Source organism: Orbicella faveolata, unplaced genomic scaffold (genome assembly GCF_042242905.1).
Source record: "Orbicella faveolata isolate gen_17 unplaced genomic scaffold, um_ofav_v1 contig_12, whole genome shotgun sequence".
NCBI lineage: Eukaryota > Metazoa > Cnidaria > Anthozoa > Scleractinia > Merulinidae > Orbicella > Orbicella faveolata.
This window is the reverse complement of record NW_028301539.1, coordinates 1,615,001-1,626,624: the sequence shown is the minus strand read 5'-3', so window position 1 is coordinate 1,626,624 and position 11,624 is coordinate 1,615,001. Positions and strand designations below refer to the sequence as shown.

Below are 11,624 nucleotides of genomic sequence, written 5' to 3'. Positions count from 1 at the left end.
ACTAAAACAATTATTCACCTCGTAGTCGGAGTCATAATATAGGGAGCTTAAGCAACGACGATGGCGACGCCGAGGACGACTCCTAGTAAAATACGAATTTATATTTTACCAGAGAAATTCCCAACTGTCTAGATATGATTGATCATCACAGTTACATAGTTGTGTATATAACTGCGATGATCAATCATGTCTTCATACCTTTCTCCGCAGTTCAAATTCTCCGCAGTTCATTCTGTCTAGATACTGTTCAACTGTTCAGTACGCCAATAACTCTTAAAACGTGCTCAGGCTAAATATGCGATGGCAGCGTTCAATTCCAAATGAAAATCAGTATTCGAAATACGAAAAATTAGCCGTTGTCGTTCGCGTTCCTCAGCGGAGTACGCAAAACTTAGTCATTCAGTTGTTGTTTTGCAGAGGACAGCAAAGAAATGTGCACAGCCATTGTTCTCATTTGTGACGATAGGTTTTTCCTGCAACACTGTAAATTTCGGACTGAACGGACACTTGAACTGACAACTGGGGGAATCTAACTCTGGAGAGCACTGCTTGGCTGCGGGAACGGAAATTCGTCACGATTTCCTGGTACACGAGGATCTACTTCAATGGTCTTCACTACGGACGTCAAGGAAGAGACATAACTTGGTCCAACAGTAGTTTATTCTGCACTCTAACGTCGAGGGTGAAACTGACATACTCGGCGGAGTAGCCGCTGTAAAATCGTAACGATGTAGCCGATGTAATCGATGTAATCGAAAAAGCTTTACAAACGTACTTGCTTATATATCATCCTTTACACGTCAAGTGTTTACAATATGCTAATGTAACTTCAAGTAAACAATACGAGCGGAAAGTACTTAATTAAGATAGCGAATTCTAATCAACACCACGAGGCTTCCAAAATTAAAAATAGAGTGCTAGGATTAAAATTACACAGGCTGGGATTAAGATAGAACAAACTTAGGAAATTAAAAGCGAGATACTTAAATTTGAAATTCTAAATTGGTGTTACCGACAGCAAGGAAAAATTATCCTATGAATAGAAAGCATTAAAACTCCATTAGTGAAAAGTAGTTCAGCTGGCTAACCTCCGAGAAAACTAATAAAACTTCATTAGTGAAAAGTAGTTCAGCTGGCTAGTTTCTGGGGGAACGGAAGGTAGATTTCAATAATAAAAAGAAACTCAAATGACCCGATAACGAACTACTTGTTTCCCAAATGAAAGTTAGTGAGACAGCGTTGCACACGCTCAGGTGTACAAAGAATCCGCAAAGTACAATGAAGAACAAAACTTAAGATCTCTAGCTGTTAACTGAAAAGAGGCTACGGACGATTTTTTCCTATAATTTTCCAAATAATAAAGAATTGTCTGTGGAACGGCGAATTCTCTCATAACACATTAAAACTTTTGTTTAGTGGCGTTCTCGTTGCCGTCGTCTTCATGGTTTGCTTAAGCTCCCTAATCAGAAGCGTAGAGTGATACGATCCAGTGAAAATCAAACTGACAGAGTCGGAAGCAGAACACCGATTCTGTTCATGACTCTGTCGCTTACGATCCGGTGAAAACTAGATTGTCGGAGTCGGAAGCAGAAGCGCACGAATAAACCAATCGCAATTTTCGATTCTGGGCCTCGTGATTGGTTGGTTCTTCCGCTTCGGCTTCCGACTCCAGCAATCTTGTCTTCACTGGATCATGAAGTGACAGAGTCGTAAACGGAATCGGAAAAAATGGAAACGTTCTGATTCTTATTCTGACTCCGATCCCGTCGAGCTTATGACACCGCTAACGACTCCGATTTTCGATTTTCACTAGATCATACGCGCTCTTACGACTCCGACTCCTTCGCTAGAGAAAACCGGGTGTTCCGTGGAAAACCCCATTTTCGATTATTTCTAATCGTTGAGGTCTCTTAGGGTTGCTCGCCAAAAAATATATGCGTACATTCTTAGAGCCACTAAGTAAGTAACATTAGATGCATTCATGTCATGTTGTCCTTAACAAGATTACTACAAAACAATCTTGCGTTATTTTAAATAAATGAAAATTGCTTTGATTGCATCAAATCTTCAAATTCTAAAGTTCATGAGGACAGCCAAAACTATTTTAAAATAGCCCTTTGCACGATAATCTTATATTCTTAACAAGTCTAAAAACTGAGATAGGCTTAAAGGTTTTTTTCTCGATGATTAAAAAACGGGTTTTCTTCTCTTCGGAGTAGAAGCCGTATAATAAGCTTAGCACATCTACTTTGCCCGGGGAGGGACTCCCAAAAACAAAGGACGGGGGTGCGTGGCGGAAAAAGATGTACCAAGATCCTGTTTTCTGGACGTGGCTTAAATTTTTTTCACCCCTAAGAGGTACCAATTCTAAGGCAACACATTACCTCCTCTCATATTGTTCAGCTTAATACCCATGAAGGTACCGCCATAGTTCCCACTGTGGACCTTTTAAGGCTCAACACCCTGAGAGGTACCAAAACCACTTTGTTAACCCTTGAAAGGTATGACAAGCACCCTCCCCCCCTCGGGAAACTTCAAACAGTACACACACTATTAACAACAGAAAGATAAACATAACTGGTTTGAATGGCCATATAAACGGGGTAAAATTATAAAGGATTATACAGGTTGGGATTTCAGAGTGTGGCCGCTGGCCATATCAACGGAGTGGCCGCATTCACGGGGTTCTCTTATAAGAAAATGTATGGGCGGGACAAAAAGAAATTGCCGTAATAACGAGGTAACCATAAGGCGGAGTTCCACTGCAATCGTCCTGAGAAGATGGCGGCTTGTTCCAAGCTACCTTCTCTCACGCAAATTGTATTTTCAGGAAGAAATTACCTCGCATCCACGTTGAATTTTACTGTACTGTAAATGAGAGGCGTTAACCGGCATAAAAAGGCTAATTTGACAAATATTGTAGCAATCATGTCAGTAAAAGAAAACAAAGAAAATCGGCCAACTAGTTATTTAAGACACAAATATTCATTGTATAAACACATAAAGAAGGGATGATTCAATTTCATTCCCGGCAACCTCTACCAGATCAGGTATTTTGAGAAAACTGACCACACAGAAAATATCAACACAAAAACTGTTCCTAAGTACATTTCTCTGATTTGCTTTATTTCTTTGTGAGAGGAATATGTTCAGACATGATAATTTGTTGGAATAACAGGATTTTTTACAACTCGGCTAAAATCTACAAACGCTGCATCAAATATAGCAAAATGTGTAAACACACAAGTGATAAAATAATACTATCATATCTTTATCAATACTATATAACACCTTGTTTGTCCTTCATCTTATCATTATTATACAGGAATTCTTATACTATTTTACAAGCATTACTATAATATACCTGGAAACCTTCAAATAAAATTAAACAATCATTCCAAAATGTGTGTATCAAAATGTTTATTGCATGGCCAGGGTATGGCTGTGGTAGAACACCCCAGACTAAGGGGGAAGGGGAGGGGCAGAGGAGGGGGAGGGGGAGGGGGATTGCAGTACACAGAGGAACTACCTGCATTGCTGTTCCTTTTGGCTCTGCCTACTTTAAGAACTGAAGCTTTCTTCGTTAATTTAATAGCTTTTATAATAGAGCGGTTTTCATTTGAGTGTTGAAAAGTAAATGGTTTTGCACTTTCTACGCCACACGATTGGCTTAAAAAACTTGCGCCATTTTTTTATCCAATCAGAAGTACAACCAAAACCAATTGTGATGCGTTTGAATGCATTTTCCTGTGCTTTGCGTCAGCTACCTTAATTACTTCGAGTTTTGATTTGCTTACTGTATTGTCTGTGTCCTTTGTGATTGGGTAGGGTAATTACTCTGGTTTTGTTTTTACGACACTCAATTGAAAACCACTCTATTGAGAAAAAGAAATGCTATGCAAGTGACAACCAATCCACCTGCTCCTATAGCTTCCTCTTTCTTCGGGCATCTCTTCTTTCTGCAGCCAATAGTGGGACAGACACACCCTGATCAGGGCAAGTCATGTGTCTTGCTGACAAAACAAAATCATCAGGAGAGATCCTTTCCAATGAATCTTTCATCACTGTCCCTTTTGTGCTTGGGGGAGAGAGGAAGAGATACCCTTAGAATGAGCTTGATAGTTTTGCAGCCTCCTACACTGATATTCTCTTTGCTCATCACATATTCACAAGCAACCAAAAGAACGTATGGGATGGATCAGGCTTTTTACCACATGGGTGTCCAGGCATCCTGTGGACGCCCACTTTTGAAAGAAAATTGTCTTATCTTTTCACATGTCACTTTATAAATTATGCATTTGAGTAGACCATTGGCACATTTTGGACACCTACTTTTCCAATTTTGGCTAAAAGCTTGGGTTAGACACTACTGGTAATATGTTTATTAACATGGGCAAGTTCGCATATTTCAAAGGGAGTTGCACAATCATTAGTCACTACCAGGCCTCAAGATTTAAGATGTCGGGTTTCAACTTTAGGAAGACTTCATGTGCTGCACTCTTGGGCAGCCCTCTTGACATAGCCACCCACATGCTTCAATTTACAGTAGATTATTACATCTGATTGACAGCTGGGCAGACATCTTCAATGACCAGAGAGAAAAATGATACCTGGGACTAAATACTTGGTGTTATGAAAACATTGTTACCATCATCATCATCATCAAATTAGAACTACTACTCTTCCCAGTAGACCACGACACCCACAATTTTTTTGCCACCTTCAGAGTAATGTTTTCGATGCTGCGAGTTTGTTTCAAACCAATCATGTAGTACATTGAAATGCACCACGTGAGAACATTTTTTCTGTGTGGCATCATGACTTTTTCGTACTATTATGATTATTATGTTCATTCACAACATGTTTATCTTCAGGAGGAAAGCTTATTGCGCTTTTTGTCAGCCATAGAACTGTCAGCATGGCTGCTGTTTATCAGCTGAAGATAAAATATGATCAGGAGAAATTTGGACCAGTTGTTTTAGATGCAATCGACACGATAAGCTTTCCTTTTGAAGATAAACACGTTGTGAGTGAACATCATGTAATACGAAAAAGTCATGCCACGCAGAAAAAATGTCCTCACCTGGACAGACTGTAATCTTTGCGTCTAACAAGAAAATCAGATTCTTATGTTCCTCTGATCTGCATTACTTACTCATCGGGCATTTTTGTTTGACAGTTTCCATGGTAAACATGAATAGGCTCAGAACAGTTGTAGTAAGAATGAAAAACTTGTGCATAACCATGGTCTTTCCACCATGTACAAAGCTGGCGATTCCATGAACAGCGGAGAATGTAGAAAAGAGCAGAGTATTCCAAGCTGAGCAATGTGTAAAAATCTTGGTCCCCAAGATGTCCCTGAAAGGTGTACTTGTCTGCAATCTCCTTTACCGCATTGTTGTGTAAAAGAAGGTTATAAATCCTTGATTCACGCATGTTGCGTAGGTTTATTAAGATAACACCACTGTTAAAACCTGTGAGTCCATCTGGAGGTGGTTCACCAACTTTGGTGCCGGGATTTCTGTCGCGGTACATGTGCAAAATATGTCTGTAGACTGGCTGCTGCTCCCTTGCTAACCCAAAAATAGTGGTGGCTTTAAAGTTCTCAAAAATTGCAAACAGTTGCTTTATGTCTGTCTTGAAAAGCAGGTCTGAATCCAGTGAGATGACACGCGTCATGCTTTGGGGTAAGACATGATGTATTGCAGTGGATAAAAAGAATAAGGGTTGGTTGTAATATGAATGACTGCTGCTACTGAACAAATCCTGGAAAGAAAATAGTGTGCTATTTAATACAAGTATCAACATTTAGAAACTGACTTTCTCAAACTTACTTACCTTTATTGGAGAAATAATGGTTGAATTGGACTTTTCAAGTTAAACATGAACATATAATGGGCAGTTCATGTTGGTTGTGATAGAGGAATAATTGTTTTATCATTTTTTATTATTCTGTGAATAGTGCCCCTGCTTTCTGTTTTTCTTTTTGTGTGTGTGTGCCGAAACTTTCAGGTTTACTTGAGAATTTACTCATTCTGCATGAAGTGATAAACAGAACCTCTGGGGAAAACATAACTATTTGGTGTACATGGAAATGAAAGTACAATGTGTTTGAAGTAAAGAGTGGAACCTCCAGTAATGGTTCTCTCTCTACAACAATTACTTTCCCCTCTCCCCTCAAGGCGGCCATTATGGAGAGGTTCAACAGGTCCATTTACAATAAGTAGTTTACCCCTCTCACAGATTTTACTCCCAAAGTTATTATTGGAGGTTCATTTGTCTGGAAGAATTACCGTCATTTTGCTCCTTGGTTAGATCGCTTCAAGTCAGTTTGCTCCAATTAAAAGTTAGATTGCTCCACACAGGCCACATTCACTACCTCAGCTAACCAAGTTGGGCTTGGCAGAGGACGAAAGAACAAGAAATAATCTATATACGCATTGGAGTGAACTGACTTGGAGCAATCTATCCGTGGAGTGAAGTGACCGGATGCCATTTGGCACCTCCAACACGATTGCCATGGAAACCTGGTCAGTATCAATCACACACCTGAATTTCTTTTGTGATTGGCTCCACCTTTTTGGAGACCTTGTCAACATCATAATATGTCACATTCAAACCATTCTTACACACTTTGCCAGCTTCATTGAATGTATCCTCACAAGTGCGTTTTCCAAGTGTATCTGCTATGATGTGAAACGACAGCTTTATGCTTGCATGCTTGCATATTGACAGAACACAGCGTTTGAATCTTTTGGCTAGATGACTTGTCTGTCCAACTTTAGCAAGTGTCATCAAGACATTGTTTTCTTGTTGTGATAAACCAGACTTTAAATCTTTTTTTCTATTCTTCTTTTCTTTACCTTTATGTACAGCATGGTTCTCATTGGTTCCTTGACTATTTTGTTTGGTATTTTTGCCAGACTTGTTGAGGTCACTTGGTAAAGCTTTTTCTCCCACGTCTACTTTCTTCTTGGTGACTTCTTCAACATTTGCTTGGAACTCAAACGGTGATAGCTGTCCTGAATTCTTGTGCAGAATGCCATCATTCGGAATTTTGCGAAGTGTCAAGTCGTTTTCAGCTTTTTCATCATCAGCTTCTTGCAATCTTATTTTAATTTCCTTGGATTTCGGCAACGACGTCTGTGATGAATCAGTTTCTTTCCCTTTGAGTTGACTATCGTTTGAATCATTTAATGTCGAGGCACTTTTTTCGCCATTTTTCACAGGCAAAATACGCAGGCTATCTGTATCAAGTTTGTTTTCACTCTGAAGACTGTTCTGTTTTCTGTCGATATTTTTGAGACGGTGTTGTTGTGCTAAATTTCCCGCCATAAGATTTAGTTCCTGGATAGGTTGATCTTCTGGAACTGAAGAGTAGAGAAATCTACTGGCGATCACCAGAACTAAAAGAAGTCCTATAACGAGAATACGAGCTGGATGTCTCATGCAATATCGAACCAAACTTGAAGCGGCCGCCATTTTGGACTTCGTATTAGCGGTTTTCATCCCTGCCTGGGTACAGGTAATTAGGGCCAGGGGGTCGGTAGTGGGTTTCTCACAGAGATGCTTATGTGAGAAGCGTTGATAGCAAGTATGCGGTAAAAAATTTATCCTTCAACCAAATGCTATTTTAGTTATTTATATGTAAATTTGCTTCCTCAAGAGTGTTCTCAAACGTTTTAAATTCTTTCGTTTAGTTCGCGAGTAATTCTCCCTCCCCTACTAGAAAATACCACAACAACAGTCGATCAAGAGCGGTCAGCAGCTATTTATAAAAACCAAAATGGCCGCCACGTGCAGATGCTTAAGGGTTTTCAAATTTCCAGTTAGATCGCTACTTTTACGGACGTTTTGCAGCCATGAATCTCCAGAAAGCAATGATAACATCCCCCCTTTTGATAATGACAAAGTTCAGACGATATTAAAGAAAATCACGGGTCGTAACTTGGACAAAATATTCGCTGCACGGAAGCAAAATCTTGATGTCCCATCATACAAACTAATGACAGATGAAGAGTATTTGGAGGTAAGATATTTATTTTTTTTTTGGTTATCATTAGGAACTCTCAGATTTTCGAAAGATTTTCCTGCAAGTTATTAGAATAAATATTATATTAAACAGATAATAAATAATTAAATTACAATATTTAGAGAAAAAGCCACATCTTCATGTGGGTCCTATGGTATAAATTATTCTTTAAGAAATGGAATACATGTAGCGTGTTTCTATCGAGCATTAGCAACTACTAAGCTGTGTTCCATTGGAGATCTGTTAATCTGATTGGTTCTTACATTGTTTTCTATTCGCCGAGAAACACAACAAGTTTTCTATGAGTCTTTTTTGTTGACTATTCGCTCATGGAGGACTTAGGCCTGTAGTCTAGTTGTTAGATAGAAACACAATTTTAAACTGTGCATATTTTCTTTGGGCTATTTTCTAATATTGTTTAGTCTTTAAGTATACTAAATGTACTGTACCTTTGGATAACAAATAAACTGTGTCCAATCAAGAGTTTCATGTTTTACTGCCATCAATCACTGTAGCAGACCTCCTGTAACAAAAGTTTACTTCAGGGGGGGTCAAAAGGTCACGTCAATTGTGGGTTGTGATTGATGGTAGCCAAAAAATCATACTATTTTTAGTTAGGTTTTGCACTTCAGAGGATTGGTCAGTGGTTGTCATGCTGTCATGGCAGCTTTTGAGCCGGTCCTGAAAAGTGTTCCATTTTCTTCATAATGTTAGCTTTTTACTTAATTTTTTTGAATGTTACTAGTTTAAGTTTGTGACTGTCAACTATGGTATGTCATTGAAAGAGTCTGAGAGTTTGCATGTTATTGAAAGGCATAGTAGTATTAAGCTATATATTTTAAACTCATATTATAAGGGAATGTTTGCAATGTCTTAGGCACAACATGAAATCAAGGAGAAAGCTGCCAATGTACTTGAAATGCCACCAGTAATGGATGAGAGACAGGAGATAAATGAAGTTACTGAAGAGAATGATGAGCTAGCACATTTTTCGGAATCAAATTTTGTCTTTACAGATATCAGTACAAGTGTAGATGACAGAGTAAGAAACAAGTTTTTGTATAATTTTTTGTTTTTAAATGTGCAGTTCCAGAAAATATCCATACTCCCCCCTCCCCCACAGAAGGGTATGGGATTTCCTGGGAGTGTGGAAAGGGGGAAGGGGGATGTTTCTTTGAGACCAAAAAATCAAAAGAAATATATGGAGTTTAATTGGAATTTCCAGAGGGGTGGGGGGGGGGGGGGTCTTAGAAAAAATCCCTTCCATGGGGGAGGTATGGATATTTTCTGAAACTCCACAATGTAGAGTGGTACAGTGATCACTTTGAGGAGTATTTGTGGGGCTGCTACTTGCATTTCTATATTTCTATGTTCTGTGGACACTGTTGGAGTCGACAGATGCATGTCAACACTATAAAGAAAATGTGGAAACACACAGTTAAGTGTTCTGCTGTCAGATCAGAGGAGTTGCTTGAAATTGCCTGCAAACCACTGCTCATATTCATGAAGCTTTCTCAAATTAATGTGAATAGAGGGATTCCCATCAATTTAATTTTCTTCTTGAACTTTAAATGCAAGCACTAGTTACCTTTGAGAGTACTAATAATAACACTGTCAGTCTAAATTGGAAATACTTCAGTCAGCAGGAAGTATCTGAGAACCTGATTTTCACCCTTTCCTTTCCCACATTATGGGGTGGTGAATGATAAAAGCAAGACTTTGCGAGACTTCAGGTGAGACTAGCTAGCACATTTAGACTCTAGCCATTCAGACGTTCAGATGCAAACAAACAAATCAGGATTTGGAGACTTTCTTAGCCTTGCAAAAGTTTTTTTTTTTTTTTTAAAAAAAAAAAAGGGTTTTAAAGGGCCATTTGCCACCCTTCATTAGCAATACAAAACAATCCACATATACTGTAGTACATAACATCTAAAGTAAGTTATCTAGAATATTATTTTATTTCCAGACAAGATCTATAACAATAAGAGAACCAAGTGGAAGGTTACGTAAAGCAACGTGGGAAGAAAGAGATAGAATGAATTTTATATACTTTCCCAAGCCCGGGAGAAAGTATGAAATGCCAGAACTTCTCAAGGATGAAGTACTTGAGGTAGTGTGAAGTTTTGTCCTGTTTATGTTACAGTTGTAAGAAACTTTGTAGTGTTTGCACTGGTTGCTAGTTAATGTTGGGTACATGTAGGTAAATACCAGAGGAGGTAAAATCTTTTACATGCATCCTCATGTAAGTTTATTCAATTTGTTACTGATTTATGACTTGCCATTAACAGGAAGAGTTATATGGATCTTAATTATGTGATATGCTTTTATTTGCTTGTTTAAATCTAAATGGGAAAGTGAAATGTAAATCGCAAAAGAAAAAGGATATCCTTTTTCATGACGTTTTAGCTGTCTGGAGAGGTGGAATTTCACATCCAGTTGGGTCAGAAACAACCCAAGCTGGAAGCCTGGGACTAGGCGGGCTGTAAAACCAAAACATATTTTGAACCAAGCAAATAGAAATTAAAAAGCAAGTGAAATATACTGGAAATTAGACACTCGTGAAAAAGCCACTGATGAGAATAGTTCTTGTAAGTGGCCACTAGAGTTGTAAGGGAAAGATGGTTGCCTAGGGGAGCTGGTGCAACTTACAATAAACATTGGTAATGCAAAAATACTACCAAATTATTATTTGTTTAATTATTGCCTTGTACAGTGCTGCGATAATGGCAATAACTGCATGTACACAGTACTGCATAGTGTGGTACTGGGACAGGCCCTTAATGATTAAAGAACAAATCATAATATTACAGCCAGCAGTAACATTAGCCTTAACAGTCTCACTGCAACAAAAAGTAGTGATAAAGTTTACAAATGTTTACAATTATTTTTCAAAGTGAGACCCAATTCCTTTACAGTGCCTGTTTACAGGAGTTAAAAAACAAAGAAAAAGTCTAGCTTATAAGCCCTCCAAGTGTCTACAGCCGCTTACAAGAATGTCCACTGAGGAGAATGAGTAAATAATTTATAGAGTTTGTATGGAGTTCAAACAGGGTTCTGGCTATTTACATAATTATTAATTGCAAACATTGATTGTTTTATTCTCTTCTTGCAGACTGTATTTCAACAGAACCGGCATGAAGACGTTCTTGACCTGGCCTGTGTACAGTTTGAGCCTGACTCAGCAGATTACATAAGGGTGAGTGGAGGTTATAATCTTAGCAGGAATGTTATCACAAAGAGCTCTCAGTACATTTCAGTCATTATATGTCTCAATTTCGGACCATGGGTCAAAAAACAGGGTTCTCAGTATAATTTTTCACAGGCAGCCAATAAAGCAATAACAGGTGATGTAAAGTGAGGCCTGAAAGGCCGAGCTAGGGGATTCCAGGAGCATGTACCCTGGAAAATTTTGAAATTGTAGGTTGTTGGTCTTCACTTAAGTGATCTATTAATCTCACCTAAGGGTTACAGTATGACTACTCTAACCAAGGCCACCCGACAAAATTTTCTACAAATTTAACAAATGAAAATGGTGGAAGTTAACAATAGTTTCCCAACAAATCACCCAAAATGAACACAAATCCGTTGCCTT

At 38.6% G+C, this 11,624-nt stretch overlaps 2 protein-coding genes across 2 annotated transcripts in view; one reads left to right on the top strand and one right to left on the bottom strand.

Annotated features, from left to right (window-relative positions):
- Window positions 1-3,097: 3,097 nt before the first annotated feature.
- On the bottom strand, window positions 3,098-7,536 carry LOC110067517 (xyloside xylosyltransferase 1-like). Its single transcript, XM_020774857.2, has 2 exons — window positions 6,550-7,536; window positions 3,098-5,766 (listed from the first exon to the last, which is right to left on the bottom strand). Exons 1-2 carry the CDS (start codon window positions 7,507-7,509, stop codon window positions 5,152-5,154), a joined length of 1,575 nt encoding a protein of 524 aa, XP_020630516.2. The 5' UTR covers window positions 7,510-7,536; the 3' UTR covers window positions 3,098-5,151.
- Window positions 7,537-7,761: 225 nt separating this feature from the next.
- Window positions 7,762-11,624, top strand: part of LOC110067519 (small ribosomal subunit protein mS22-like) — a 5,427-nt gene continuing 1,564 nt past the window's right edge. Inside the window, exons 1-4 of the mRNA XM_020774858.2 lie at window positions 7,762-8,029; window positions 8,910-9,074; window positions 9,999-10,142; window positions 11,145-11,228. Coding sequence (XP_020630517.2) covers window positions 7,787-8,029; window positions 8,910-9,074; window positions 9,999-10,142; window positions 11,145-11,228 — 636 coding nt within the window. The 5' untranslated portion in view covers window positions 7,762-7,786. The remainder of the gene's footprint in view (window positions 8,030-8,909; window positions 9,075-9,998; window positions 10,143-11,144; window positions 11,229-11,624) is intronic.